The following is a 25,718-nucleotide window of genomic DNA, read 5'->3' as shown; positions in this document are numbered from 1 at the left end:
TTAATCAGTGGTGAGTAATTATTGCCAGATGACAGAGAGCTGGGTTGAGCCTAGATCCTGGATAAAGTCCCCTCTTTGTGTTGTATGAGAAGAGACAAATGCAAGGTGTATAAATGGCAGGAGAATCATCAACAATCTCTCTGTTCTTGAGAAAGTAAGTCACTAACACCTGACTCAGAAGGCTTGGTTAGAAGGCTGGAAGGTGACTCTGGAAGGAAAGGAGTAGAGTGATAAGGGATGAATAGTTTGCAGAACTGAAGGCTGAGAAAGCACGTGCAGAAAAGGGCAGAGACCTGTCTTTTGTTTTTTGTTTTGTTTTGTTTTGCTCTTTTGGGGGGGCTGCCACCCAGCTCCCAAATAAATCACACACAGAGGCTTATTCTTAATTATAAATGCCCGGCCTTGGCTTGGCTTGTTCTGTTTTGTTTTATGCCCGCTTTTCTTAACTTTAAATTATCTTCTTTACCTTTTGCCTCTGGGCTTTTTCCTTTTCTTACTTCTGTGTATCTTACTTTCACTCTTACTCTGTAGCTGGCTGTGATGCTGTTTGGATGGTCCCTAGCATCCTCCTCTCCTTGTTCTCTTGCTCTTTCTTCTTTTTCCTCCCAGACTTCTCCTTCTATTTATTCTCTCTGCCTGCTAGCCCCACCGGTCCTTTCTCCTGCCTTGCTATTGGCTATTCAGCTCTTTATTAGACCATCAGGTATTTTAGACAGGCAAAGTAACACACACACAGCTTTACAGAGTTAAACAAAAGCAACAGTAAAAAGTGCAGCACATCTTTGCATCATTAAACAAGTCTTCTACAACATAAACAAATGTAACATACCTTAAAATAATATTCCATAACAGAGACCTTCACAGGCAAGGGGACAGCAGCTCCTTTAATGAGACACAAGTGTTGGTCTGTTTCTATCTCCTTGCTCTACAACAGTGGAGAAGATTATTATATATATTTAGGTAAGCTGTCATCAGCAGTGTTTAGACCCCAAAGTCTAAAAAGAACATCTTATTCTCTGGAGTTTTCTGTTTTTATCCTTGAGGGACTGACTGATGTCCCCTGGCACATCTCTGAAGTGACAGCCTATTTCAGTTTTCCAAGTGGCTGGGTGATTATGAGAAAACTCAGAATTCACTCCCTTCATGTGTTTGTTTATCTATACTCTGTACTCTCCAAAGAAGATGCTCAAATAAAAAACATTAAGCATTGACATAATCTCTTGAGATATATATGTATTTTAAGGTTTCCCTACAAGTTGGTGAAGAATCATGTCATGAAAATAAGTTGCCTGTTTTAAACAGAATATTTGATTAACTTTGGTAGTGTATATATCAACCATAACAGATAACACAATGTTATTTGTAGTGTAGATTAAAAAAAAGGAAAATAAGATTATTAGCAGGTGTATAAAAATCACTAGAACACAGTAAAATCAGAAAATTAAACCAGTAGTATTTAAAATTAAAAAGAATATTTTAATCAATTTATAATTTTAAGTTTTATTTATTTATTGAGAGAGAGAGAGAGAGAGAGAGAATGTGTGTGTGTGTGTGTGTGTGTGTGTGTGTGTGTGTGTGTGTGTGTGTGTGTGGTGTAGAAGCCCTGATAACCAGAAAAGGGCATCAGATCCCATGGGCTGTTGTAAGCTGTGAATATGAGTGCTGTGAACTGATTTTGGGTCCTCTGGATGAGCATTACATGCTCCTAACTGTTGAGCCATCTCTCTAGCTCCTTTATTTTTATTTTTTAATTTTTATTTATTTATTTATTTATTTGTTTGTTTATTATTTGGTTTTTTTTTCAAGACAGGGTTTCTCTGTGTAGCTTTGAGCCTTTCCTGGAGCTCACTCTGTAGCCCAGGCTGGCCTCGAACTCACAGAGATCCGCCTGCCTCTGCCTCCTGAGTACTGGGATTAAAGGCGTGCGCCACCACGCCTGGCTTAGCTCCCTTATTTTTAATGTTTACTTTGGGAAGTGCTAATACTTGATATATTTCCTCTTTCCTTTTAAAGGCCAACTTCATTGAGATGTATTTTACATACACTAAAATTCACTCATTGTTGTGAGGGAGATAATTTCTTAAGTCAATTAATCGTATGGTACAGTCAATGTAAACAGTTTTAGGACATTTTCATGTCCCCAATAAAATCTATCATAACATCCAGCCAAATCCATATACTAATTTAGTGGGGTTTTTTTTGTCTTCTCAGATTTATTTCCTCAGATTATTTCTTATGCATAGAACCATACCCTATATGGAATTTTATATCTGACTTATTTGGGACATTTTGTTTTGTTTTGTTTGAGACAGGGTCTTTTATTCGTCTCAGGCTGGACCCAGACTCTCAGTCTGTCTGTCTCCACCTCCTAAGTGCTGAGATTACAGTCCATGGCACCATGACTAATGTAATATTTCTGAAGTGCATTTTTTGTACATTTGTTCATAATGCAAAATTATTTATTTTACTATCAATTTGAATTTTTGTTTGATTTTGCTTTGTTTGAGGCAAGGTCTTATGTAACCTAGCCTGACCTTGAACTCAGAATTCCTTTCCCTCTTCCTCCTTAATGCTAGAATCACAGGCCTGTAGCATGAGTCTTAAAAGTTCTTATTAATAAAAATCAAACCTGGTGCCAGGTATTGGGGTGAATGCTGAATGATCAGAGAAGCAGAACAAGTCACAGCCACCTCACCTTGCCAATCCCTCAGCTGATCTTGTTTCCTCAGACTGGAAGCCTCTGAGTCCTCATCCAGAATGAATCTCAGCTGAATTGCTGCTCAAAAGCCTGAAAGCTTAACCAGCTAAAAGCTTATAGTTTCTGGTCTTCACATCTTATATATCTTTCTGCTTTCTGCCATCACTCCCTGGGATTAAAGGCTGGTTTTCTGGGATTAAAGGCGTGAGTCACCATGCTTGGCTGTATCCTTGAACACACAAAGATCCAGGTAGATCTCTGCCTCTGGAATGCTAGGATTAAAGGCGTGTGCTACCACTGCCTATCCTCTATGTTTAATATTGTGGCTGTTCTGTTCTCTGACCCCAGATAAGTTTATTAGCGTGCACAATATTTTCGGGGAACACAATACCACCAGACAGGCTTGTGTTATCATCCCGGTCACATAGGTGTTTTTATTGTTATGATATAAATTGTAGTCCTTTTTGTGTGTGTGTGTGTGTTTTAAGAAGGAAAACAGCTTCATTATTTAAAATGAAATCTGAACAATATAAGATCTGTTTCAAATTAAAATGGAAACCTTGCTATTGTGACTTAAAAAAAATGTCAGATTCTTGGCTGATGAGTCTTCAGAATAAAAAAAAAAAGAAACAAAGATGCCAGTTGTTTTTCTTGTAGAAAGGTTGAGCTAGTCAAATGTGGATGTCCCTTTTAACTCCTTGGGCGTCTTCTATTCACTAGGGTGTGCCATAGCTCAGCGATCTCAAGTCTCAGGGGTTTTCTTACAATAAACACTTGTTTCTTGCTTGTGACTCTGTCTGTCAAGGCTGAACTGTGGTCCTCTGATAGCCTTTGAGTTGGCCGCATAACTCCTCTTCATTTTGACTCCATTCTAAGGAAGTAACTGATAACTGGGACATGATGTTCTAGTGTCAGAGGGAAAAGAACACGTACGTTGATGGAAATGGGTAATGGTTCTGGAATCTTCTGTTCAGATACATCCCCTGTCCAAAAGCGAGTCTCTGCTCAGCTCAGACCTCTTGATTGATCTTCCTTCCACAAGAGGGCATTGCGAATTGCCAGGCAGTTAACAGGTGGTATAGTCCTCTCATAGGATGAATCCTACTACCTCTAACTTTGGTCCTGTAGAAAACTTTTCAGCAGTTAATACATTGGATCTTTCTGAAGAAAGAAAACCAAATTTGGTTGGGTTTTGTTGTTGTTGTTTTGTTTTGTTTTTCTGTTTTTTTCAAGACAGGGTTTCTCTGTGTAGTTTTGGTGCCTATCCTGGATCTCACTCGTAGACCAGGCTATCCTGGAACTCACAGAGATCTACCTGGCTCTGCCTCCTGAGTGCTGGGATTAAAGGCGTGTACAACCACCACCGCCTGGCAGAAAACCAAATTTGTAATAAAGTGTTAAATGTTTTTAAAAAAGAAAATTTCCCATTAGGTAATACATCATGAAAGTGTAACTGCGTTAGTTTTATGATTGATTGCATACAACTGTCCATTCATAGTCCCAGTAGGACCACACCGAAGACCCAGCTACTCAGCATGGTGCAGCTATGTAACTGACACCTTGCTGTTGGATTTCAAGGGCACCTTTTATTCTGGAGTTCTCCCCTCACTCGCAAAGACCTACAACACAAAGATACGACTATCTGGAGGTTTAACCCAGTATATTTCAACTGTTTTTGTTGGTTATTCTTTCATCAAAAGCCATCATCCATCCTCCATCATCTCCAGTCTTCTCCTTCAGTGTTTATCTTTTTTTTGTTTTATTTTGTTTTGTCTTGGGCTTAATGATCTCTTACTGTATTTTTCCTGCCTCAGTGTTGTACACAGTGACACTTCACAATGCCTCCTTAAAGCCCTCCCTCTCAAAGACAGCTTTGCAGCACTCTTCCATCCTGCTCCTTCACCCCTGGCCCCAGTGAGTCTCCTGCTTCACTAGAACCTACTCCTTTCTTCATGGCTTCTTACTCCTGTTTTTGTCTGTTTTGTTTCCTGGTGTGTATGGACAGGGTGTCACTAAGTACTTTAGGCTTGCCTTAAGCTCAGGCTGATCCTTCCAAGTGCTGAGATGACAGTTGTATGCAACCCTATCTAGTTTAAAAATCTTAAAACAAAATCAACAAAGCTTGTCTTTGCATCACAGGGGAATAGTCTTGTTTTTGTAGGGTTCATTTGTTTACTGTTTATAAACAAATTGATTATGTCCTTCCCACCCAACCAAAATTTGGATGGCAGTTAAATCACATTTACCTACATCAGGTTGTTGATAGGATTAAGTAAAATAGTACACACAATTATTGTTCACGCTTAGGAGGCTTGGTGTTCACCATTGTGCTTAAGATTGATGCTTTTTAGTTGTATAATCATTTACTTTAAATTTGTAATGAGATCATCTGAGGATCATACAAGCATATTTCTTTTTTTTTAATTCATTTTACATACCAACCACAGATCCCCTCTCATCCCTCCGCTGCCCCCCCCACCGCCACCACCACATTTCCCCCTTCCCCTCCCCCAACAGGGCAAGCTCTCCCATGGGGAGACAGCCAAGCCGAATACATTCAGTTGAGGCAGGACCAAGCCCCTCCCCGCTCTATCTGGGGTGAGTAAAGTGTCCAACCATAGGTAATGGGATCCAGAAAGCTGGCTCATGCACCAGGATGTAGCTGGATCTCTTTGAGGGGCCCCTGGCAGTGTGAACAAGCATATTTCTATCGTTCTAAAGCTTGTGTTTTTTAAGAGTGTATATCATGGTAATGTCTTGATAGTCTAGGTGGAGAATGTGACTACTTAGTTCAGTATGGGATATAGCAAAATTTTCCATGCACTCAGAGGAGGCCCTCTGGTGATAAAATTTAGGAAGAAGGGTACTTTTAATTTGAAATAAGGAGAACACATATTTCTCAGTTATTATTGAGAAAGATACCAAAAATCTATGAATGTTTCCTAAATGCCGTACCTCATGCATAATTCCCTTTTTTGAATGAATCCTTATGTGTACCAGTTTACTTAGAATTACTAGGAAATGAAAACATTGAGTCTGCCTATTTGAGTTGTCTGTTGGTGTTTCTAGTGTGTGTATAAGCACATACTAAGTCTCCCCAGAAATGATCTATAAATGTGTGATATCTAGGCCCTTTCCTTGGAAAATGTCTACCAAGGCCACCTCTTTGTTTAGGGGAGTGTTTTTAGTTTATTGTTATCAGGTTCCTTTTATTCATGACTGTTAAGAGCACAGCCCCCGGGACCCAGTTCTGCCTACACATTCTATCTAGTCAAGTATGCCGCATTGTGCAGCCGTGTGTCTGTGGGATCCATGCTGTCAACCTCTTTAGAAGTTCTGGTTAGAGAATTTGTCCTGGCTTATTCTGTTTCCAGTTAGTCATCGCTGAATTCACAATCGGAGAGTTGGCTGATGCTTTCTGTGTGCATCCAATGCCCCAGACTGGCTTTCAAAAGGCTGTCTCAGTAGGCCTGTGATCATGTGCAGACCTAGCATCGCTGGTGCAAATAGCTTTGAAACCATAGAGCAGTACTGGTTACTGAGGCACACATGTGGATGCCAGTCTTTAAAAAACAAAAACAAAAACAAAAAACCTAATGTGTATTTGTAAATTCTATGAGAAAACTGCAAAGACAACGAGTAGAATTTTTCCCGCATTAATCATACTTAAATGTACTAATTTTTTTTTTGTCATTTTTAGGATGAGTTTTGTGTTGAGAATGTAACACAAAGTGACTGATCATATGCTAGTATAAAAAATAATGCCATAGGTTCAGTCTCATCACTGCAAAAAATTTAAAAAAAAATATGAATCTAATAGAATATTCCATTGCATTTAAGATGAAGTTTACAGATCTGGTAGCCATCTATACAGTGTCTATAACATAAATAAGGGTAGACACAGTTGGACTCATTTTGGTAAATAAGGGTTTATTAGAACACAGGCTCACACATTCATTTATATATGGTCTGTAACCAATTTCACATTATAGTGGCCAAGTTGAAAATACTTTAACAGAGAACAGATAACCTAAGAATCCCCAAATATTTACTGTTTGGTCTGTTACTGACAAAGATAATGTATATAGCACCTTCAAGCACACATTGCATATATCATATTTATTATTTATTTATTATCTTCTCCTTGCTACCCCTCCATGATTCAGGATAAAATATGATTTTTCTGAGAGTTTCCAACTAAAAACTTGAAGGTCAGAAAAGCCAAGTAACTTGATCAAATTCACAACTCTGGTCTAAATTTGAATTAAAATTAGTTCTGCCCAATGGGTAGATTTTTTTCTTTCTTTAAATTTATTATGTTAATTTTTTATGTTGCTATGATATAATACCTGAGATTGATCAATTTATGGAGAAGAAAATTATGAATGTGGAGGCTGGCTTTTCTGAGATCAGAAAGCCACATCTAGTGAGGGTGTCTTGCTGCTTTCATTCATGATGGATATGGAAGACTGAGTTGACATGTGACCACAGAATGCAGGCGGCAAAGCGCTGAGTCCCTTCTTTTACCCCACTCTCTAGAGAACTAATGTAGCCCTGTAAGAACTACAGGAATCTATTGATAGAGCAGTGTGTGGACTGGTGTGATGGCTCAGCAGATGAACGACTTTGCTACTGGAGTCTGATGATGGAGTTCAATCCCCAGAGCTCACAGTGGACAGAGAGAACCGGCCCCTAAAGGTTGTTCCTTGACTTCCACATACAGGCTGCGGTGTGTAGCCCCACCCCACAATAAGTACAACATTTTCAAAGAGTAGGGACGTTCATAGCCTTCCTACTGTGGGTTCCCAGGTGATAGATGACCTTTCTAAAAGACTGCAAATGAGAAATTAAACTTCAGAAAAGTCAGGATCTCACTGCCTTTCAATATCATCACACTGATAATTAAATCTCTCCCTGAGCTTGGGTAAAGACAAAGCATGCTGTAATTATATAGCATGTTTTGTTTTGTTTTGTTTTCTCCAGGAAGGAAATTTGTGTCAAGTAAAATTACGCACAATTGTGTCAAGTAAAATTACATCTTTGTTCCAAATGTTATTGTAGTGCACAGAGCCCAAGGGAATGCAACCGTATCCAAGGCAGCACTGGTCAGATATTAAAAGATAAAGGAAACTGAGGAATGGATAAATGAATTGTGGTATGTGCTTGCAAGGATGTATACACTACTGAGAAATGGAAATTATGTCAAACAAGATTAGCATGTTGTGTGCTCTGTTATAGAAAACGGCAGTGGTAGTGTTTCCTCCAATCACATCTTCAGCACTCTTCCTGGGTCCGTCTCCTTTATTTTTTTTTTATTATTATTATAAGTAGGCAGATTGGAAGGATTTGTAAATCAAAACACAGCTGGCAAGCCTAAATTTAGGCCTATCAAGATGAGTGTCTTTCTTTACAACGGCTTCTCGAACTCCTTCCACTTGACGTTGCTTTTTTTTTTTAACCAGATGTCTCTTGGTGTGCATGTTTCTCCTGCCTCAGCAATTTTATTCGCATGGCCTTTTCATGCCAGTATTCTGATTTATCACACTTCTCACACTGATTTCTCTCCCCCCTCTACTTGTAAAAAGAAAATCGTTGTTTGCGCACAGATGGCGGATGCGATTTAGCATTATCAGAGCAATTCATGTTATATTCATGAGAGATCCCGAGTAGCTTGTTAGTGGAGGATATTAAGAAAGGACACCGTGCGGAGGTCATGTGAATGTGTTTCTTTTGGTGTTTATCTTCAGGACATTTGGTCATTGATAAGCCCTTCTGGATTTTAAATTTCAGTTGTGGATTTCATTTATTTCAGTTGTAGAGTTTGGAAACTGGGAGAGAGTCAGAGACCTCTTCTAGGAATCATTACTAGAGTTGGGTATGAACCTATGGAATAGGAAAAGGATAGATCAAGGATGATCCTTTATCCTGAAGCTTTCACTATGTACAAAGGCAGATGTAGAAACACCGTATTAGTTTGCTAGTGCTGCTATAACAAATTATCAACAAATTGGGCATGTCAACAGCAAAAAATGGTGCATTCCCAGATCTGAAGGCCAATACTTCAAGAATAAGGCTTCCTTCTTGGGCTGTGAGGGTAAGACCTATCCCTTGCCCCTCACCTGGGCTTATTCATAGCTGTCTTTGTGTTTCTTCCTCTTTTTTCCCCACTATGTATGTTTCCTCATTTTACAAAATACCTTTTACAAAAAGACCAGTTATATTAAATTAGCTGTCACTTTAATGAACTTATTTTATTTTTAAAGACTTATTTTTACTGTCTGTGTAGGGTTTTGAATGTATGGGTTGGTTGGCGGGTGGAGGTGATGGGATGGTTCCCATAGAAGCCAGAGGTGTTGGATCCCCTGGAGCTAGAGTTCCAGGGAGTTGTGAGCCACCTTATGTGGGTACTGGTGTCTGAACTTCTACAGGATCAATGCAGGCACTCTAGGCCAAATGAACTTACTTAAATATAATTAGTTCTATAAAGACCCTGTCAGGGGTAGAGAGATCGCTCAGCTGCTCAGTCTTCATTTGATTCCCAAAAAAACCCCATGTTTGCAAAAAAAAAAAAAAAAGAAGAAGAAGAAAGAAAGAAAGAAAGAAAGAAAGAAAGAAAGAAAGAAAGAAAGAAAGAAAGAAAGAAAGAAAAGAAAGAAAAGACTAGATCTGGCTACATGTACAGAGCTAGGGGGATAAAGACAGGTCAATACCTAGGTCCTGGGGCTCCCAGGTCAATCAGCCCACCCTCCTTGGAGAGGTCTGACACAAAAGGAGATGTTGTCTAAAAGGAGGTAAATAGCTCCTGATGAATGATTCCTACTGTTGTCTGTACTCCATATAGTCACACCCTCAAACACATTTGTGCCCCACATAAGAGCATCCGCACACACATAAACATGCATGAACACACAGAGATGCTCTCACCAAATAAAGTTGCATTCAAAGGTACTAGGTGTAGGTCTTCAACATAAGAGTTCGGAGGATTTGAGAGTGGCGGGGTGCATGATTGAACTGATAACAGAAACAGTTAAAGAACCAAGAATAACCACAGGGAAACCTGCATTTAACTTGTGGATGATTCGGCCATTCTAATATATTCGTTTCAGAAGTTGCTTCAACGTTCTCTCTAAAAGTGAGCGGACTGTTGCTTTGGAGTCAAGACAGACTGTAATGAATTTTAGCAATGTACTAAGCTTTCTTTATTATATATTTAGATCTTGATTTTCTTGGTTTTGTGTTTGTGTGTGTTTTCATTGAATTGGCAGTGGAAAGGGTATTAAATATAATTCAAGAAGAGATTTTTTTTTCATAGAGATCATGTCCCTTCTGCTGTCGTGTCTGGGAGAAAGAAATAAAAAAGCTGTTTTTCCAATGCTTCAAAGACTGTAAGACAATGTACATGTTTCAAAGTTGAGAGAGAAGGAAGGGGAAGAGGACAGGGAGGAAGAATGGTGGAGGGGAATCCTTTATTAGAGAAGAACATGTGTTAAGAATTCATTACCCAAACTCACCAACCACGAAAGGTTAAATGGGTTAATTGCTTCTGTGTATCTTTTCAAACACCTATTTTTCTCAGTTATTTATGTCAAGGTGCAACTTTTAAGTAATGTCAACATATTTTTTTTTCATTTTTGTAGGGGAGAACAAGTATAAAACACATTGGATCATTGGTTTTGTTGCAGTTTTAAGAATATTTTTGAGGGAGTCATAATAATTTAAATCCTTCTACTGAAATCATCCATGTTGCTAAATTTTCAGCCTGTAATTTTCTTCCTTTGCTGGATATGGAAGCATATTTTTATTACACCACATTGTACTCAACAGAATTATGAGCCTTCGTAAACCAACCCAGATCCTTCCCACTCTACAAAAGGCTGCATTTTAAGCAGAGGAAATAGAACACAAAATTACGTAGTAGGTAAGAAGAAGTGGGTGGTGGTGAGCAGAGTGGGTGGGCACAAAGAAAGCTGTAGCACAGGGCTGCATGCAGTGTCAGGGACATTTGCCTGCCAAATTAAAACTTGTCAGGTTAGAAAACTACTATTTCTAGTGGGTGGTTTGTGAGAGGTTTTTGTACATACCAGTGGAATATTTACTTGGGAACTCTAAATTCTGTTAATGGCTTCTTAGGATTCTATTATGTCCCATTCCATACTTTATTTTAGACAATTATCCTTTTTTGTTACCATACTTTAAAATTTTCTGTTTAGCCATGTAAACTTTGATGAGCTGAGAAAAGAACACTCGCCAAGTCCAACCCAGTGTCTCTTGCCAGATGGACCTAGACAACTGTCTTAACTTACAATCGTGGTTTCTTGTTGCTTTTCAACATCAGCATTTACAGTGTTGACTCTAGCAATTTTAATATAATTCTCGGAGTATAAGACAAAATATATCGATTTTAGAATATTTTGAAAACATCACATAGAAAAAAATACAACCTGAGAACAACATCTTTGTTAGAGAAGAACCCATGTTAAGGATCCATTTCTCCCCAAACCCACCAACCCCAAAAGATTAGACCAATCTTGGTTAAAACAACAGCATGACATGTCCCAAAGTCTGAGACACCTTATGTTAACTTCTTTCTCTTTTTTTCTGTATAGTTGCTAAGTTCATTCCCTATCCTCCTTTTTTTCTTTTCTTCTCCCCTTTGTTTTATTTTCCTTTCCCTTGTCAGACATATAATAAACATTGGAATCTAGTTGGGCACAGGTTTTATGAACTTTTTTTTAGTTATGCACCATGAAAATTTTCCCAAGTATTACTATGGACTGGAAAGATGGCTCAGTGGTTAATAGTGTGTAGTGCTCTTATAGAAGACCTAAGTTACTGTTCTCAACATCCGCATCACATGGCTCACAACCACCTATCACTACAGCTCTGAGGGCATCTGACACCCTCTAAAGGCATCTGCAGGCCCCTGCACTCACATATTCCTACACACACACACACACACACACACACACACACACACACACACACATACACACACACACACACACACACACACACACACACACAACACATAATTAAAATAAAAATAAATGTTTAAGACATAATAAAAATTGCTTTGGATCATTTTGATCATTTCTTTTATTATGTCATCTGAATACAGTTTATTGCATCCTATCATAGAGGTAGAAATTATCTCATTAAACTTTTGTTTCAGGGTATTTTTTGTTTTTGAATTTTGTGCATATGATTAACCTAACTAGCTATGAAATTGGCCCTTTACTACTTGGTTCAAGTCATGCCTAAACGTTTACCCTTTAGATCAGTCTTTTCTGGGATGACAACAGCCTGCACCTTCTTATTATTAAGGGCCAATATCATCCTTGTCTCATCAATGATTGTGTTCCACGGGACACCTCTTCTGCTATTTCAGCCAAGCGTCTTTTCTTGATGGACATTTGCAGATGGATGCTGCACCTCCCTGGCTTTGCTGTGAGTGCTGTCGATTCAAATCCTAGTTCTCACACTTGTTTGGCAAGTGTTTTATCAATGGGCTGTTTCCCAGACCCTAACTTTAGTTTGATGAGATATTTAAACAGTGTCTCAGATTTTAGCTTAACTCCCAGCTCTGTGTCCAACTTCAGGTGCTTCCAATCTAGAGCCATTTTGGAGTAAGAATCAATTCCTCATAGTTCTAGAAGGTCAAGGTGCTGACTGGAGTAGTCATCTTGCACTGACTACTCTGCTTCTGCAATGGTATTTTATTATTTTTTTTTCTGTGTCCTCACATGCAGAAAGAAGAAATTGGAAGGAGGCTAGTTAGTGCCCCCTCACCCCCATTACCTTATGATAAGGTAGCTACAGCTACGTAACAAGACTTTACCTTTGTAACTCAATCTGGACTCTTAATACTATTACATTAAGGAGTAAGTTTCAACTTGTATTTTAGAGATAATGCAAACATTCAAAGCAGTGGAAGCCTCAAAGGTTATATCTTCTTTCCTTCATCATTTTTAAGGTGGAATTTGTGAGAAAGCATAGATTAGAATAAATGTTTAAATATCCATATAAAACTAAATACTTAGCATACATATTTAGCTATGAATCCAGGAGTCCTTTTTGCTTTTGCTATATTTTATTGATATTGAAATTGAAAATTATTTATTTTGAAGTCAGTTTGTGTATGCATGTGTGTTATGTGTACATGTTTGTGTACATATATGTATGTGTATGTCTGAATGAGTGTGCATTACGCGTGTGTGCATTTATGTGGGAGCCAGGAGTCAGCATTGGGTGGTTGGGTGTATTCATTGATAGGTTTCCATCTTATTTTCTGAGTGGGTCTCTCTCACTGATCATGGAATTAATCTATTCAACTAGGATGGCTGGCAGTGAGCCTCAGGGAATCACCTTTGTCTGCCTCCCTGGTCTTGGGATTACAGATGTGCACCATGACATCTAGCATTTATGTGGGCCCTGGGGATCTGAACTCAGGTCCCCACGCTAGTGTAGCTGGCCCATTCCAGACTGAGCCTTACTGCCAGTAACTGATGTTCTCTTTATAAATGATTTATTCTTTAGGATGCTTCACTGATGGACATGAACTCCTTCAGCCCTATGATGCCAACATCCCCTTTGTCGATGATAAACCAAATCAAGTTTGAAGATGAACCAGATTTAAAGGATCTTTTCATTACAGTTGATGCACCTGAGAGCCATGTTACTACAATTGAAACTTTTATCACTTATAGGATCATAACCAAGGTAAATGCTGAGTGACCATTTTCTTGAATGTCACTGTGCTCTTTGAGTTTCTGAAAATGTCTTGGTCATATAGTTCAGTGTTACAGAATCAGGTGCATTGACTTTTTTCATGAAAGCTATTTTGGGTAAGATATTGTGTCTTACCTGCCCTTCATTTGGTTCCTATGAAATCTGATATTTGAATTGGCTTTATTAAGTGGTGTTTTTTAGTTGTTCTGCTAAGAATAAGGAGGTTTTTTTTATCATAAAAATGATAACTAGCCTGGTATAGTTGGGCATGCTTGGAATCCCAGCACTTGGAGACTGAGTCAGGCAATACTGTAGTTTGAGGCCACATTGGCTATGTATAAAATTCAAGGACAGCCTGGGCTTCATGAGACACTATTTCAAAAGAAACATTCCAAATAAATAATAAATAGATAGAGAAATAATAAATAAATAAATAAATAAATGCCTTTGGAAAAGAAAAGTCTTGGTTTCCTAATAACGAGAGCAAATCATTAAAAACAGGACACTTGAAAGTTTATATTTTTTTCTGAGAATTACAGGGTGTAACGCTATTTGTTTCTCAGAGAGGATCAAACCACAACTGTAGCTTGCATGTGAAATGCTTGTTCAACAACACAAGAGAAGTCGATTCAGAAACCATGTCTGCCATCCTTTACACAAGGGAAGCTAATGTCAGACAAAATAAAACATAATGTAATCTGTTTCAGTAAGTTCTTTTAAGAGTAGTCTGTAATTTCTCTTTGCAAGTTAAGTACCTTTCTTAGGAAGGCTCGCCCATCACCAGTGTGGTTCTCAAGGGTTGAAAAATGTCTCTTCTAGCTTAGAGGATTCTGGACTGAGCCCCTGTAATCGCATCTTTCAGCACAGATTCTGTACTATGGCCCATTGTGGTTCCTGAAAGTGTATATATCGAATCTCTTTCCTTGGCCCTCATTTCCTTCAGTGCAAAGTGCAACCCGCGCCCCCCCACCCCCCGCGCCCCGCATACACAGCCACACCACATAAGCCCATCCCATCTTCATCCCAGCCCCTGCTCTGCTCAGGTAGAGTGGTTTCTATGATGTGAATAGTACAGGTGCCTCTTGGTCTCATGAATATGAATATACTTTCCCATCTGTCTGATGTCTCCATCTCCTTAGATGGAAAGAGTAATATTTATTTTTCGAGGTATCAGCTACCTAAGAAGGCTTCTCTAGCTGCCCAGTGCCTCCCAGCTTTTCTCTGTTCTTTCCTACGATTCCAGAAGAACCCATAAAGAATGTAAAGTATCAAGGTACAGAAAAAACTAAAAATGTATCCTCAATCTTTCTAAGCCTCATAGTTTTCAAAGCTAAAAACTCGAGATTTTGGTAGATGTTAGTTCTGTAATGGAGCCTGGTTGGTCTGAGAATCAACTTAAGTGAAGTAATCAATGTAAAACACTTAGCCATGGGCAGTAAGTGGCCAGTAACTGCTGTCTACCCATTAGTAAGTAGAAAAGCATATGAGGATTTGTATTTATTTCCAGGGAGTCTGAGCTTCTCAAGGAAGGTTTTAGTAATTCCAAACAGGTACTACTTAATTGATAATTTACTATTTTGTTGAATGAATGAGTAAAGTCTTCACATTTTTATGATCTCAAAATGGGTTCTAGCAAGACAGCAAGGAGTTGTTGAATCTAGATTTCTCTCCTTGCTATGTCTTGGGCATTTTAATCAACCTCTCTTTATCAGTTTTTTAATTTGTAAATAGGATAATGGCACCAACTTTGAAGATGTTTGTAGAAACCTGAATCAATTTAACACAGGAATACTGCCCAGAGCGGACCCGAAGTTCTATGCTCTCACTGTTGCGACTATACACCTTCCCTGTCCTCAGCATCTCCAGGAGGAGGATCTCTAGAACATCTATCTCCCTGTCATTTGCATTTCTCACAGATACCCTTTTTGAAGCACCCAGGAAATCTGATTCTGATCAATGACATACAATGCCTTATCCGTATTTGTACTGTATTTTAATTTACTTCATCTAAATTAATTTAGTGTGTCAAGGGTAGGTAGGTATGAGTAGGCGTGCACATGGCACTGCACATGTGTTAGAGGACAGCTTGGGGTAGTTGGGTTTTTTTTTTTTTCCTTCTACCATGGGAGTCCCTGGGATCCAACTCAGATTGTCTGGGTTGGTGGCGGGTGTCTTTACCTGCTGAGCCATCTTACTGTCTTTCTACATCATATTTAAATGGGCTGCTTTTATAGTAGAAATAATAAAAATGACATTAGAATGTATGGTCCAGATGGCATCAATAGTGAGACTCTGTGTGAACAATGTTCTAACGGCTGTCTACATTTCTTAATAACAATGATATTGGAATATATGAACTGGCTGGCATCAGTAGTGACTACATTGAGTAGGTAATGCTTTAAACACTTAATTGAAAACAATTTAAGAAATTAGATATTATTTGCCCTCATTTCCTTCCATTGGAAACTGCAACTCAACAACTTTGCAGGAGTTGTGTAGCATAATAATTGACAGAGTTGGATTTAAACATAAACCATTACTTTAATACTTCTTTTTCATTACGTTTCTACCTGTCTGTATATGGAAGTGGCAAACTGACTTTCTCTTTATTATAAACTACCTGCCCTTTTCTACTTTTTATTCCTTTTATCATGGTATGTAGAGTACACATATGTGCAATGAATACACATTATATATATATGTAAACATCTACTAGATGGGCATTTGTTATCAAATCATTTCTTTGTTATTTGCTTATTATCATTTATGTAATAGTTTATTTTATAGTTATCTTTTTAATGCTAGTGTTGTTCAGAATATTTCTCTTATTTATTAAGAGTCTATCTCTGGCCAGGCCACACATGAAGGACAGAGATTTCTGCTTTCAAATTTTAGATGATGATGGAGGATATGATTGATGTTAATTAACTTACAGTTTATTTAATTTTAAATCTTATGAAGGAAAATACAAAGTTGTTACAAACATTGGACATTTATGGATGGCCTCTCTGAGAAAACTTTCATTTTAGATAGAATCTCTTGCCCAGGGTGGCCTGGAAATCCCTAGATGGCTAGGATGACTGGAAGTTATGACCCCCTTGCCTCTACCTCCTGCATGCTGAGATTACATGTGCACCCCAGCCACCTGGTCTGTGCAGTGCTGAGTATCATACCTCATGCAAGCTAGGCAAGCTCTTACAAACTGAAATATATCCCAACTCCAGTTTTAGTTTTATAGTATTGCAATTCACACATACTAAAGTCTATAAGTATATACACATATACATAGTCACTTGTACACACTGATAACACCATGCTTAGGATCATTTAAGAATTATCCAACCATAGAAGGGTAAGTACCAGGACTCTCATGTTCAAGGCATCTGTTTCATGGGAAAAGGACTTTATTCTTGAGACTGACATCCTGAGGTGGCTGCTTGGTTGAAATACTTTGTCTTTTTGACATATAGAGGTTACTTTCTAAGATAAATAACTGTGGTTTTTTCCTCCCATATTATCATCATGAAGACAAACATTTGAATGCCCGATAGTATGCAGGCAGTGGCCAATATCCTTCATTGATGAATTGAATATTCGAATTCATTTATTTCAAAAGCAGTTTTGTAAATCTTCTGATCTTAAAATGCCTGCTTACCCTGGATTGAAGGTCATTGTTTGTTGAGCAAATGTATTTTGGGGTGTGTTTCACATTGGTGCTCAGTGTCAAGTGTCTGAGCTCTTTTGGTCACTGATGAAAATTTAACCACTATTTGTAGTATTGTTCCCATGGAAACATGCATTCTAGGCAGAAGCATTATTGATACTGGAAGCCATACTCTGTAGAACATGTATTCTTTCTAAGTTGGATATCTGTCATCAAACCCAGTTAACCCTATAGCCTGGAAGCTTCTGTTTGTCTGTAAATGACCAACCATGACTGCTTTAGCTGGGATGGTGATTCTAAAGTCTACTGTACAGAAAGTGGTCATTATCTAAACTCAAATGACTATAGCTGTTCTCCTTGTTGTATTCCATCCAGGAGGGCATATAAAGTCCTGTGGTAGAAAGAAATGGAAGAGTCTGCTGAGACCTTGAGTGCATTTTCTATTTTCTTCAGTTGCTGTTATATATTAGAAAATTCTTTTACGCCAGTGACAGAGTGATGGGGACAAAGTGATGGGGACAGAACTGAGTGATTCTTTGGTGTGATTTGTCATCTCCATGCTGGAGTTTACAACAGATTGTTTTCTGTTTACTGAAGAGTTGACAGTGGCTGAGAACATAGACAGCTGAATGACATTTTCACCAGCCATTGCTTGAATGTATTTATTGTTATTAGTAGTTACATCAATTTACTGTTTTGGAAGTTGTTCACAAACCTGTTTATAGTGCCTTGGGGTTCAGTCAGATGAGAGTGACTCTAATGTAGCTAGAAATTTCTCCGGTGCTGCTCAGTGTCGCGGTCAGGATGAATCTTTGCCACCCATGTCCTGCAACCGCTTGGTCCCAAGTAAACACACAGAGGCTTATACTATTTACAAACTGTATGGCCTATCAGTCAGGATTCTTGCTAGCTAGCTCTTATAACTTAGCTCAACCCATTTCTATTAATCTATGTGTTGCCGTGTGGCCGTGGAGTTACCAGTCTGCTGGCATTTTGTAGCTCCTTGGACTGCAGGCTGGCGTCTCCCTGACTCCATCTTTCATCATCTCTAGTCTGAATGTACCGCCTAACCTTATTCTGCCCTGCCATAGGCCAATGCAGCTTTATTTATCAACCAATTAAAGCAACACATAATTCACAGCATACTGAAAGACATCTCACAGTACTCTAATTCATGATATGTGTGTATATATGCAAGTATGCATATATACATCCACATATCAGTGTGTATATATTGTTAAACATGTTTTTACTGGATTTAGATTTTCTGTTTTTGCTGTTTCCATATCGTGTCATTTTGCAAAATAATTACATTTTTGAAGTGTTTTGTGAACGTTTAGATTCTTAGGCTTCTGCATTTGATGTTTACCAACTTTTTCCAACTGAAAAGAGAACATTTAGTAAGATACACTGTATTATATTATAAACATAGACTTTTAAGGATTGCATAGTTTTATGAGCTTATTAATGATTTCTAAATAATTAAAACTACACCCTATGACATAAACTGCTTAATTTTACAACTAGTTCACCAATGTGGGTTATTGCTATTTTCTGTGAGGGGGGATATATTTGCAATATTTTATTTCATCTTTACTCCTACAGGAAATCTCAACCTAAATATTACTGTATGTATTCTATATGCAAAAATCCAGTTAAGTGAGATATTGGTATAAGTGGTTATTTTTCTCATGAGAGGTGAGTATGAAAGGGAGAAATACTACTTTTATTTTGGTCTGAGATTCAGTCAGTAGAAGTGAGGCTGATAGTGAACCCATGTCCTTGTCACATGAGTTGGCACAGATTTTTCGTTTACTAGAACAGAGAGCTTAATGTATTTGCTAAAATTTTAGGAGTTTAAGCATGTAGCTCAAAATAAAACTCCTTGAGAAATTATAGAAAAAAATCTTTTCACATTAAATATCCATTAATTACATTCTTCTTGAAAAAGTGGCAAAATCACTCTGCGAAATGTTAGAATTTTTACATACCAACAGCAAATTTTAGTGAAAGCAGTTCATTTGAACAGAGTCCAAGAGAACAGTCTTCTCAGTTATATTCGGGTTATTTTCCAGATTTTAAAAATAGAACTTTCCTCAAATTCTGAATTCTAATCATGTTAAGAAAAGAATAATGTTTGAAACCTACATTCTGAGCACACTTTCTAAGCGAGAAAGCCATGCCAGAGTAATAGTAGTTAAACCAGCCAGATGGTTGTTGGAAAGCAGAGTTTTCAGTTTGGACTTCAAATTTAAGTGTGGTGTTTGCTTTCTTTCTGGAAAAACCGGAAAGTTCGCTTAATTTCATCTGCTGCACGAATAGATGACAAAAAGAAAAGAAAATACATGCAGGCTGACAAACACTGAATAATTAGGATTCAAGTTTTTTTGGAGACCCATTTTTTTTCTCATCATATCTAAAATAGAATTAAGCAAATGTCTTCTTCTGCCTCATACTGTATGGGCTGTTCTGTCTTCCTGCCGCCTTCAGACCTCTCGTGGGGAGTTTGATTCCAGTGAATTTGAAGTCAGGCGCCGTTATCAAGATTTCCTGTGGTTGAAGGGTAAACTGGAAGAAGCGCATCCCACACTCATTATTCCAGTGAGTTTCTGAGGGGTTGTGGTTGCTATTGTTTAGACTGTAGCCGTTTGCTTGAGTCTTTTAGACTGTCTAAAACATAATACCTTTAAATACACTAAAATTCATTTATATGAAGAACATTTACTTCTAAACCCTTTAGTCTAACTATAGTTGTGGGTTTTTTTTTTTAACTCTTTGTAACATGGGCTGATGTTTTATTTTTCTATACTAGCTTTGTGGGGTTTTTTTTTTTTTAAATGCATTACATTCATTTATTTATCGTGAGGGGGTAGCACATGTGTGCTGCTGTGCATGTGGGGGTCTCATAGCTACTTGCAGTACAGGGGTGGGGTGGGGCGTCTCCTTTCACCACGTGGATCACTAGAGACTGAACTCAGGTAGTCAGCCTGGTCAGCAAGAGTACCTACTCACTGAGTCATACCCGCAGCCCCTATTGTGGACTTTTAAAACTTATTTTTATAAGAAATGATGAGGTATTCAACTGCTCTTCAGAATCCCTTTTGTGTGACATGGTGGGTTTCTTTTTTTTTTTTTTACGAATGCACTTGTACGAAGGTCAGTCAAGAGCTTGCAGGAGTCAGTTCTCTCCTTCTGCCTTGTGGCTCCTGGGGATCAAACGCAAGTCGTCAGACTTGACAGCACGTGCCTTCACCTGCGAGGCCAGCTCACTAGCCCTCAGATAGACTTTTCAAAAATCTACTTTATTTTCTTTGTAGATTGACACAGAAAGCAGCAGCGTTCCTATGAGTGTTTGCATGCATACTTAGCTTGGGCTGTTCCCCACTACTCAAATCTCTGGTGCCTGCCCCCACCCTTCTGAGTCCATCTCCATCCCCTAGCTGTTTCTCTGTCATGTACATGTGTTTTCAGGCAGTTATTGTGTGTTGTTTTTGGTCTCAGCCATTGCCGGAAAAGTTTATCGTAAAAGGGCTGGTGGAGCGTTTCAACGATGACTTCATCGAAACCCGCAGGAAAGCATTGCATAAGTTTCTGAACAGGATCGCCGATCATCCAACTTTAACATTTAATGAAGATTTCAAGGTTTTCCTCACTGCACAAGCCTGGGTAAAAGGTTCTACTTTATATCCGTAAGACCCCTTAGTATCGGTGTATGTGGCAGACTGCTCCCTCTTTCTCGCCTTTCCACATTAGGCAAGGGTGTCCTTGAAGTGTGTTAGTCAATTGTTTTAAAGAACACTGGGGTGACTTTTTTGTGTAGAACCCTGGTGCCAAATCAAAATGGAAACAATAGAAACCTGCTCTCTTCCTCACATACACATATTCTCATGTCTCTTCATTTTTTCAATGACAGGGTGCTCTTTGCATGTGTAATCAACACTGGTCATGAATGAGTATGTCATTCTCTGTGTGTATGTGCATATGTATGCAAGGATGTGTGCGTGTGTGTGTGTGTGTGTGCCTGTGTGTATGTGTTTATGGTATGCAAGTGTGTGTGTGGAGGGGGGGCACATTCATGCCAGAGCACATATCTGGAGGACAGAAAATAACCTTGAGTGTTAGTGCTCACTGAGATAAAGTATCCTTACTGTTTGTCACTGTGTACCTCTGGCTAGCTGGCCCTCCCGCTCCAGGGCATTCTCTGTCTCTGCCTCTTATCTTACTGTAGGAGTACTGAGATTAGAGAGACACTCCTCTGCAGCTGGCTTTACATGGATTCTGGAGATTCAGACTCAGGGCCTTATGATTACACAGCAGGTGCCTTACCCACCAAGCCATCTCCCTAGCTTCTTCGTACATCTTTTATTGATGTCATTTTGAGCAATAATGAGGTCAGAGTTCTTTCAACAAGGATAAAAATCATTATTAAGTTGTTGACTAGATAGATAATTGAGTGGATCAATAAATGGATGGATGATTAGATAAAAGCAGTCTCCTTATTTTTCCTTCAGTTATCGATGTTGGAGATGTTTTTAAATATTGTTTTTAACATGCAGAAAATTGGTGAATATTATTATTTTTCTTTTTTTATGAAATAATAACTCCATAAGAAAGATAATAGATAGGCAGTGGTTCAGTAGCAATTACACACCAAAGTCATATTTTATATCTCTCAGATGTTGCCAGAGTAGTAGAAGCCAGACCAAAGAGTGGTCCCTCTCAGTCATGACTCAGGGTCCTGTATCTGAGAGCCCTTTGTAGCTTATATGAAATGAACTGTGGCCTAACTCTAGAACCTTAGAATCCGTCAGACATACCCCAGAGTCCAGCGTATGCGTAGCAGCCAGAACATGGTAAATCAGAACTGCAGTAACAGCTCAGCAGTTACAGTCTGTGCTGCCGGTGATAAAGTATGTGTTCTTGGTTAAGACTGACACTCTTGGATGGGTGGAGTGTCTCATCAGTGATGGTACCTGTTACTCTTTGGCCACAAATGTGTTTTCTGTAAAACTTTGGGGAAGGGAAACCTTTGGGAAGACAGACAATGTGTTATTCCATATTTGGGTAAATTATATATTGCTCATAAATATACAAATCAGGAATTATTTTTATTTACAGAATGTATATATATTATGTGCTTTGCTCCCAGACAAAGCCATGTTTCCACAAATGCTGTAGCCCTCCTCAAAATCCATGAGGTCTGTTTTGTTGTTTGCTTAAGCACACTGTGTTTCTCAAGGGATGATTTTTATGGGCTGCATATCCTTTTACAGTATGTCCTTTTTCTTTCTTTCATTTTTTTGTAGCTCTCTCTCCCATGTTAACTCTGAAATAACTAGGTCCATGTCTTATTTAACAGCCTCCTCTGCAGATAGCCAATCGGTGGAGGTGACATCCCAGTTTACCCATTCCAGTTGGTTGAAGAGCTATGATCAGAAAATGTCTGCTTATAAACTAAGATGAGGACTTGAAGGAGGCAGAGTGTGTCCTGTGTAGCAGTGGGCCCTCTACAATCAGATTGCTGTGATTCATATCCATGCCCTCCCATTGCTTAATTGCTTATACATCTTGAACTCGTTCTGCCTGTGCTCCTATTTTTCTTTGAAAATGAGGAAAATAGTAGAACCTATCACATGGGTTTATTCTCAGTTGTGCTTTTTAAGACCATGCATGTAACTACTGGAACACATCAAAACTCTCAATAAATGTCAGCTGTTATACTTGAAGAATTAATCAAGGTTTCCACCTTTTTCACTGTTAATGTGGGCCCTATGGAATTGTCTCTGGATCATTTTTACATGGAATGTCTGTTCTAAAATATAGGTTGGGGACTGGAGAGACAACTCAGTGGTTAAGAGCACATGCTGTTTTTGCTGATGATCTGAGTTCGGTTCACAAGTGTCTGTAACTTCTGTCTCAGGGGAGCTAACACTCTCTTTTGGCTTCTGAGGGCACTGCATGAATGTGGTACACATATACATGTAGGCAAATATACACGCATGAACATAAAATAAAAATAAAGCCTTCCCCAAAGAAATATAGGTTGCTTATGACATCATGTTCTTCGTGCTTATCTTCTTGATCACTGATCCCATTGTTTTATTTTAAAGATTTATGCTCTGGGAAAAGACTGTCCACCTATTTGATGTGAGTGCTTTGAAATGGAATATTAGCCAGTAGACTGGAGTGTAGGAGGATGCTACCAAAAAAGAAATTCAGATGCTTCAAATGCACAGGCTTTAAAAGATACACACAGAAGTGTGTTGTTGTTTTTGTGTTACTCTTTACTGCTGAGTGACTCACCACACTTTTTTCACTTTCTGTTTCTAGGAACTGTCTTCTTATAAGAAGCAAGGACCTGGCTTGCTGAGCAGGATGGGGCAGACAGTCAGAGCCGTGGCATCCTCCATGAGAGGAGTGAAGAACCGGCCAGATGAATTCATGGAAATGAATAACTTCATTGAAACATTTAGCCAGAAAATTAATTTAATAGATAAAATATCTCAGAGAATTTACAAGGAAGAAAGGGGTATGTGGGGTCACTGAAGATTGGTCGTACAGATGTTCAGCTTCACTCTGGCTGCTATAGTGTGGTGTGGTGACACTGTTAGGATTTTACTTAGAAATCATGGCTCATGCCCTGCCATCTATTGAAAAATTTTCAGAAACTGGGGACATGGCTCAGTCTTTAAGTGCTTACCAAGGTCTGTTTGAATCAGCAACCCTAATGTAGAACTTGAAGCATATTATGGAGACTGCTGCCCCATGAGAGCCATAAGGGCCTCCACAAGCTTTGAACTTGCTGGCAAAGAGGTCGTTTAGTAGACTTGACTCTTTGTGAAGGCAGCTCAATCCTGACAGGCTTTCTAAAGTGGAGCTCTTGTTTTCAGAACGAATGTTTCTGGCCCATACTGGAGACTTCTCACTATTTAAGATCAGGAGGGATTAAGAGAGGGGAAAACTTGATCAAACCATACTGTATGAAAAACATTAATTTAAAAAAGAAGAGAAGATATGAAGCCTGCTTAACAGACCTGGAGGACAAGATTGCACGCAAATTGATTGAGAGTCCTTTAGGAATTTCAGAGTCTAAGCTGTGCAGTGCATTCATTCATACCCACATCAGGAAACATTTGAGGGCAGTAACCAGCAGTCTCTCTTTGGATGTTTTTCATTCAGCACTTAAAAAAAAAAAAAAGATTGGTGTCCTTTTCTTTTCTGCTTCCCAATTTATTTGGCAGAATTCTATTGACCACGTATTGTCTTGTTTCTCTGCTGTGGACTAAAGAAGGGGTTACAGCTGTACCTGCCCCAGACCTCACAGTATACTTGCTACATATATTACTAGTTGAATTCCAGGGGAACTTACTAAATGTTGGCATAGAGGTGTGGTTTGAATGCTGTGTAACTTTAAGAAGGCTCAGTAGTAAAAACAGCTGCCTAACAATAACCACCGATGAGCACACACACCAAGAACAGAACTGTTGACATTTTTGTTTTCTGTTTTAGTGCTGTTACTCTTTAACAAAGATGAACCTAGACTCAGAAAAGAGAAGTTAAGGAGAAGTTAGAGGAAAATCTTTATGCTCATGAGCTCACGCACATCTCTAGTGCTTTAAAACTTCTTGAGTTCACTTGATCATAGAAAAACAAAATGTGCTGGTAGTAGCTTCAGGTGGCAGAATAGATTTCAGCGAATTATACTGGGAGGAAAGAAGGTTAGATATAGAGAATATTGTGTTTATGGGAATTCCTCCAGAGTATAGGAAGGAGCCCTGCAGTTTTGCTTAGGCTAGTGGGTCGTGATTACTGTTGAAGACTGTATATAGTTAAAAGAAAGGAAGAAAGATTTTGTTTAGGACCTCTTGGCTCTGATATACTTAGATATAATTTTATGATAAGAGGAAGTTTATAATAGCTATGGTGGTTGTATGATATATTTCTCCAAGGCTGAACAGTGAAAAGGACATCTAATTTTTTTTATACCTAGACAGTAGCACTTCAAAAACTGTCTTGTCCATTCTAGGACAATTGGTTAGTTAATGAATGATTATATAAGCATTTGCTTATATCCAAGTGTGAGAACTTGTATAGAATGAGACAAAGTCCCGTCATATTATCTATTATATAGGAATTTTGAAAGGCAGTTATAGGGGCCGGAGAGATGGCTAAGCATTTAAGAGTGCTTACTACTCTAACAGAGGCTATAGGCTCACAACAGCCTGCAAATCTAGCCCCAGGGGTCCCAGCACTCTCTTCTGGTCTCTCTGGGTACCTGTGCACATGTAGCATCTACTTACACAGTCAACCAAATGAATACAAATAAAAATAAATATAAAAAAATATAAACTGGCTGTCACTTTTTGTTTTAGATTATTTTGATGAAATGAAAGAATATGGCCCCATTCATGTTCTGTGGTCAGCATCAGAAGAAGACCTGGTTGACACATTGAAAGACATTGCCAGCTGCATTGACCAGTGCTGTAAGGCCACCGAGAAGCGGATGTCTGGCCTGTCCGAGGCCTTGCTCCCTGTTGTCCATGAGTATGTGCTTTACAGTGAGATGCTAATGGTAAGTCCCTCTAACAAGAGTCTCTCTGCTGTTCTCTACTTGATTCTATCTCTGTG

General features: G+C 38.7%; 1 protein-coding gene across 3 annotated transcripts in view; it reads left to right on the top strand.

Annotated features, from left to right (window-relative positions):
- Snx7 (sorting nexin 7) overlaps positions 1-25,718 on the top strand; it is a 113,993-nt gene that overhangs the window by 8,565 nt on the left and 79,710 nt on the right. For 2 of the 3 annotated variants that reach the window (XM_052730654.1, XM_052730656.1), the window contains exons 2-6: positions 13,235-13,417; positions 19,581-19,691; positions 20,592-20,756; positions 23,421-23,619; positions 25,463-25,662. In XM_052730654.1, the coding sequence (XP_052586614.1) occupies positions 13,235-13,417; positions 19,581-19,691; positions 20,592-20,756; positions 23,421-23,619; positions 25,463-25,662 (858 nt within the window). Of the gene's footprint in view, positions 1-12,002; positions 12,146-13,234; positions 13,418-19,580; positions 19,692-20,591; positions 20,757-23,420; positions 23,620-25,462; positions 25,663-25,718 lie in introns of those variants that run through there. The other variant, XM_052730655.1, reaches the window with a different exon arrangement.

The sequence above is a fragment of the Peromyscus californicus genome, unplaced genomic scaffold, assembly GCF_007827085.1.
Source record: "Peromyscus californicus insignis strain IS unplaced genomic scaffold, ASM782708v3 Scaffold_9__1_contigs__length_137607984, whole genome shotgun sequence".
Classification (NCBI taxonomy): domain Eukaryota; kingdom Metazoa; phylum Chordata; class Mammalia; order Rodentia; family Cricetidae; genus Peromyscus; species Peromyscus californicus.
Note: the sequence above shows the minus strand (reverse complement) of the source record. Positions and strands in the feature narration are given on the sequence as shown.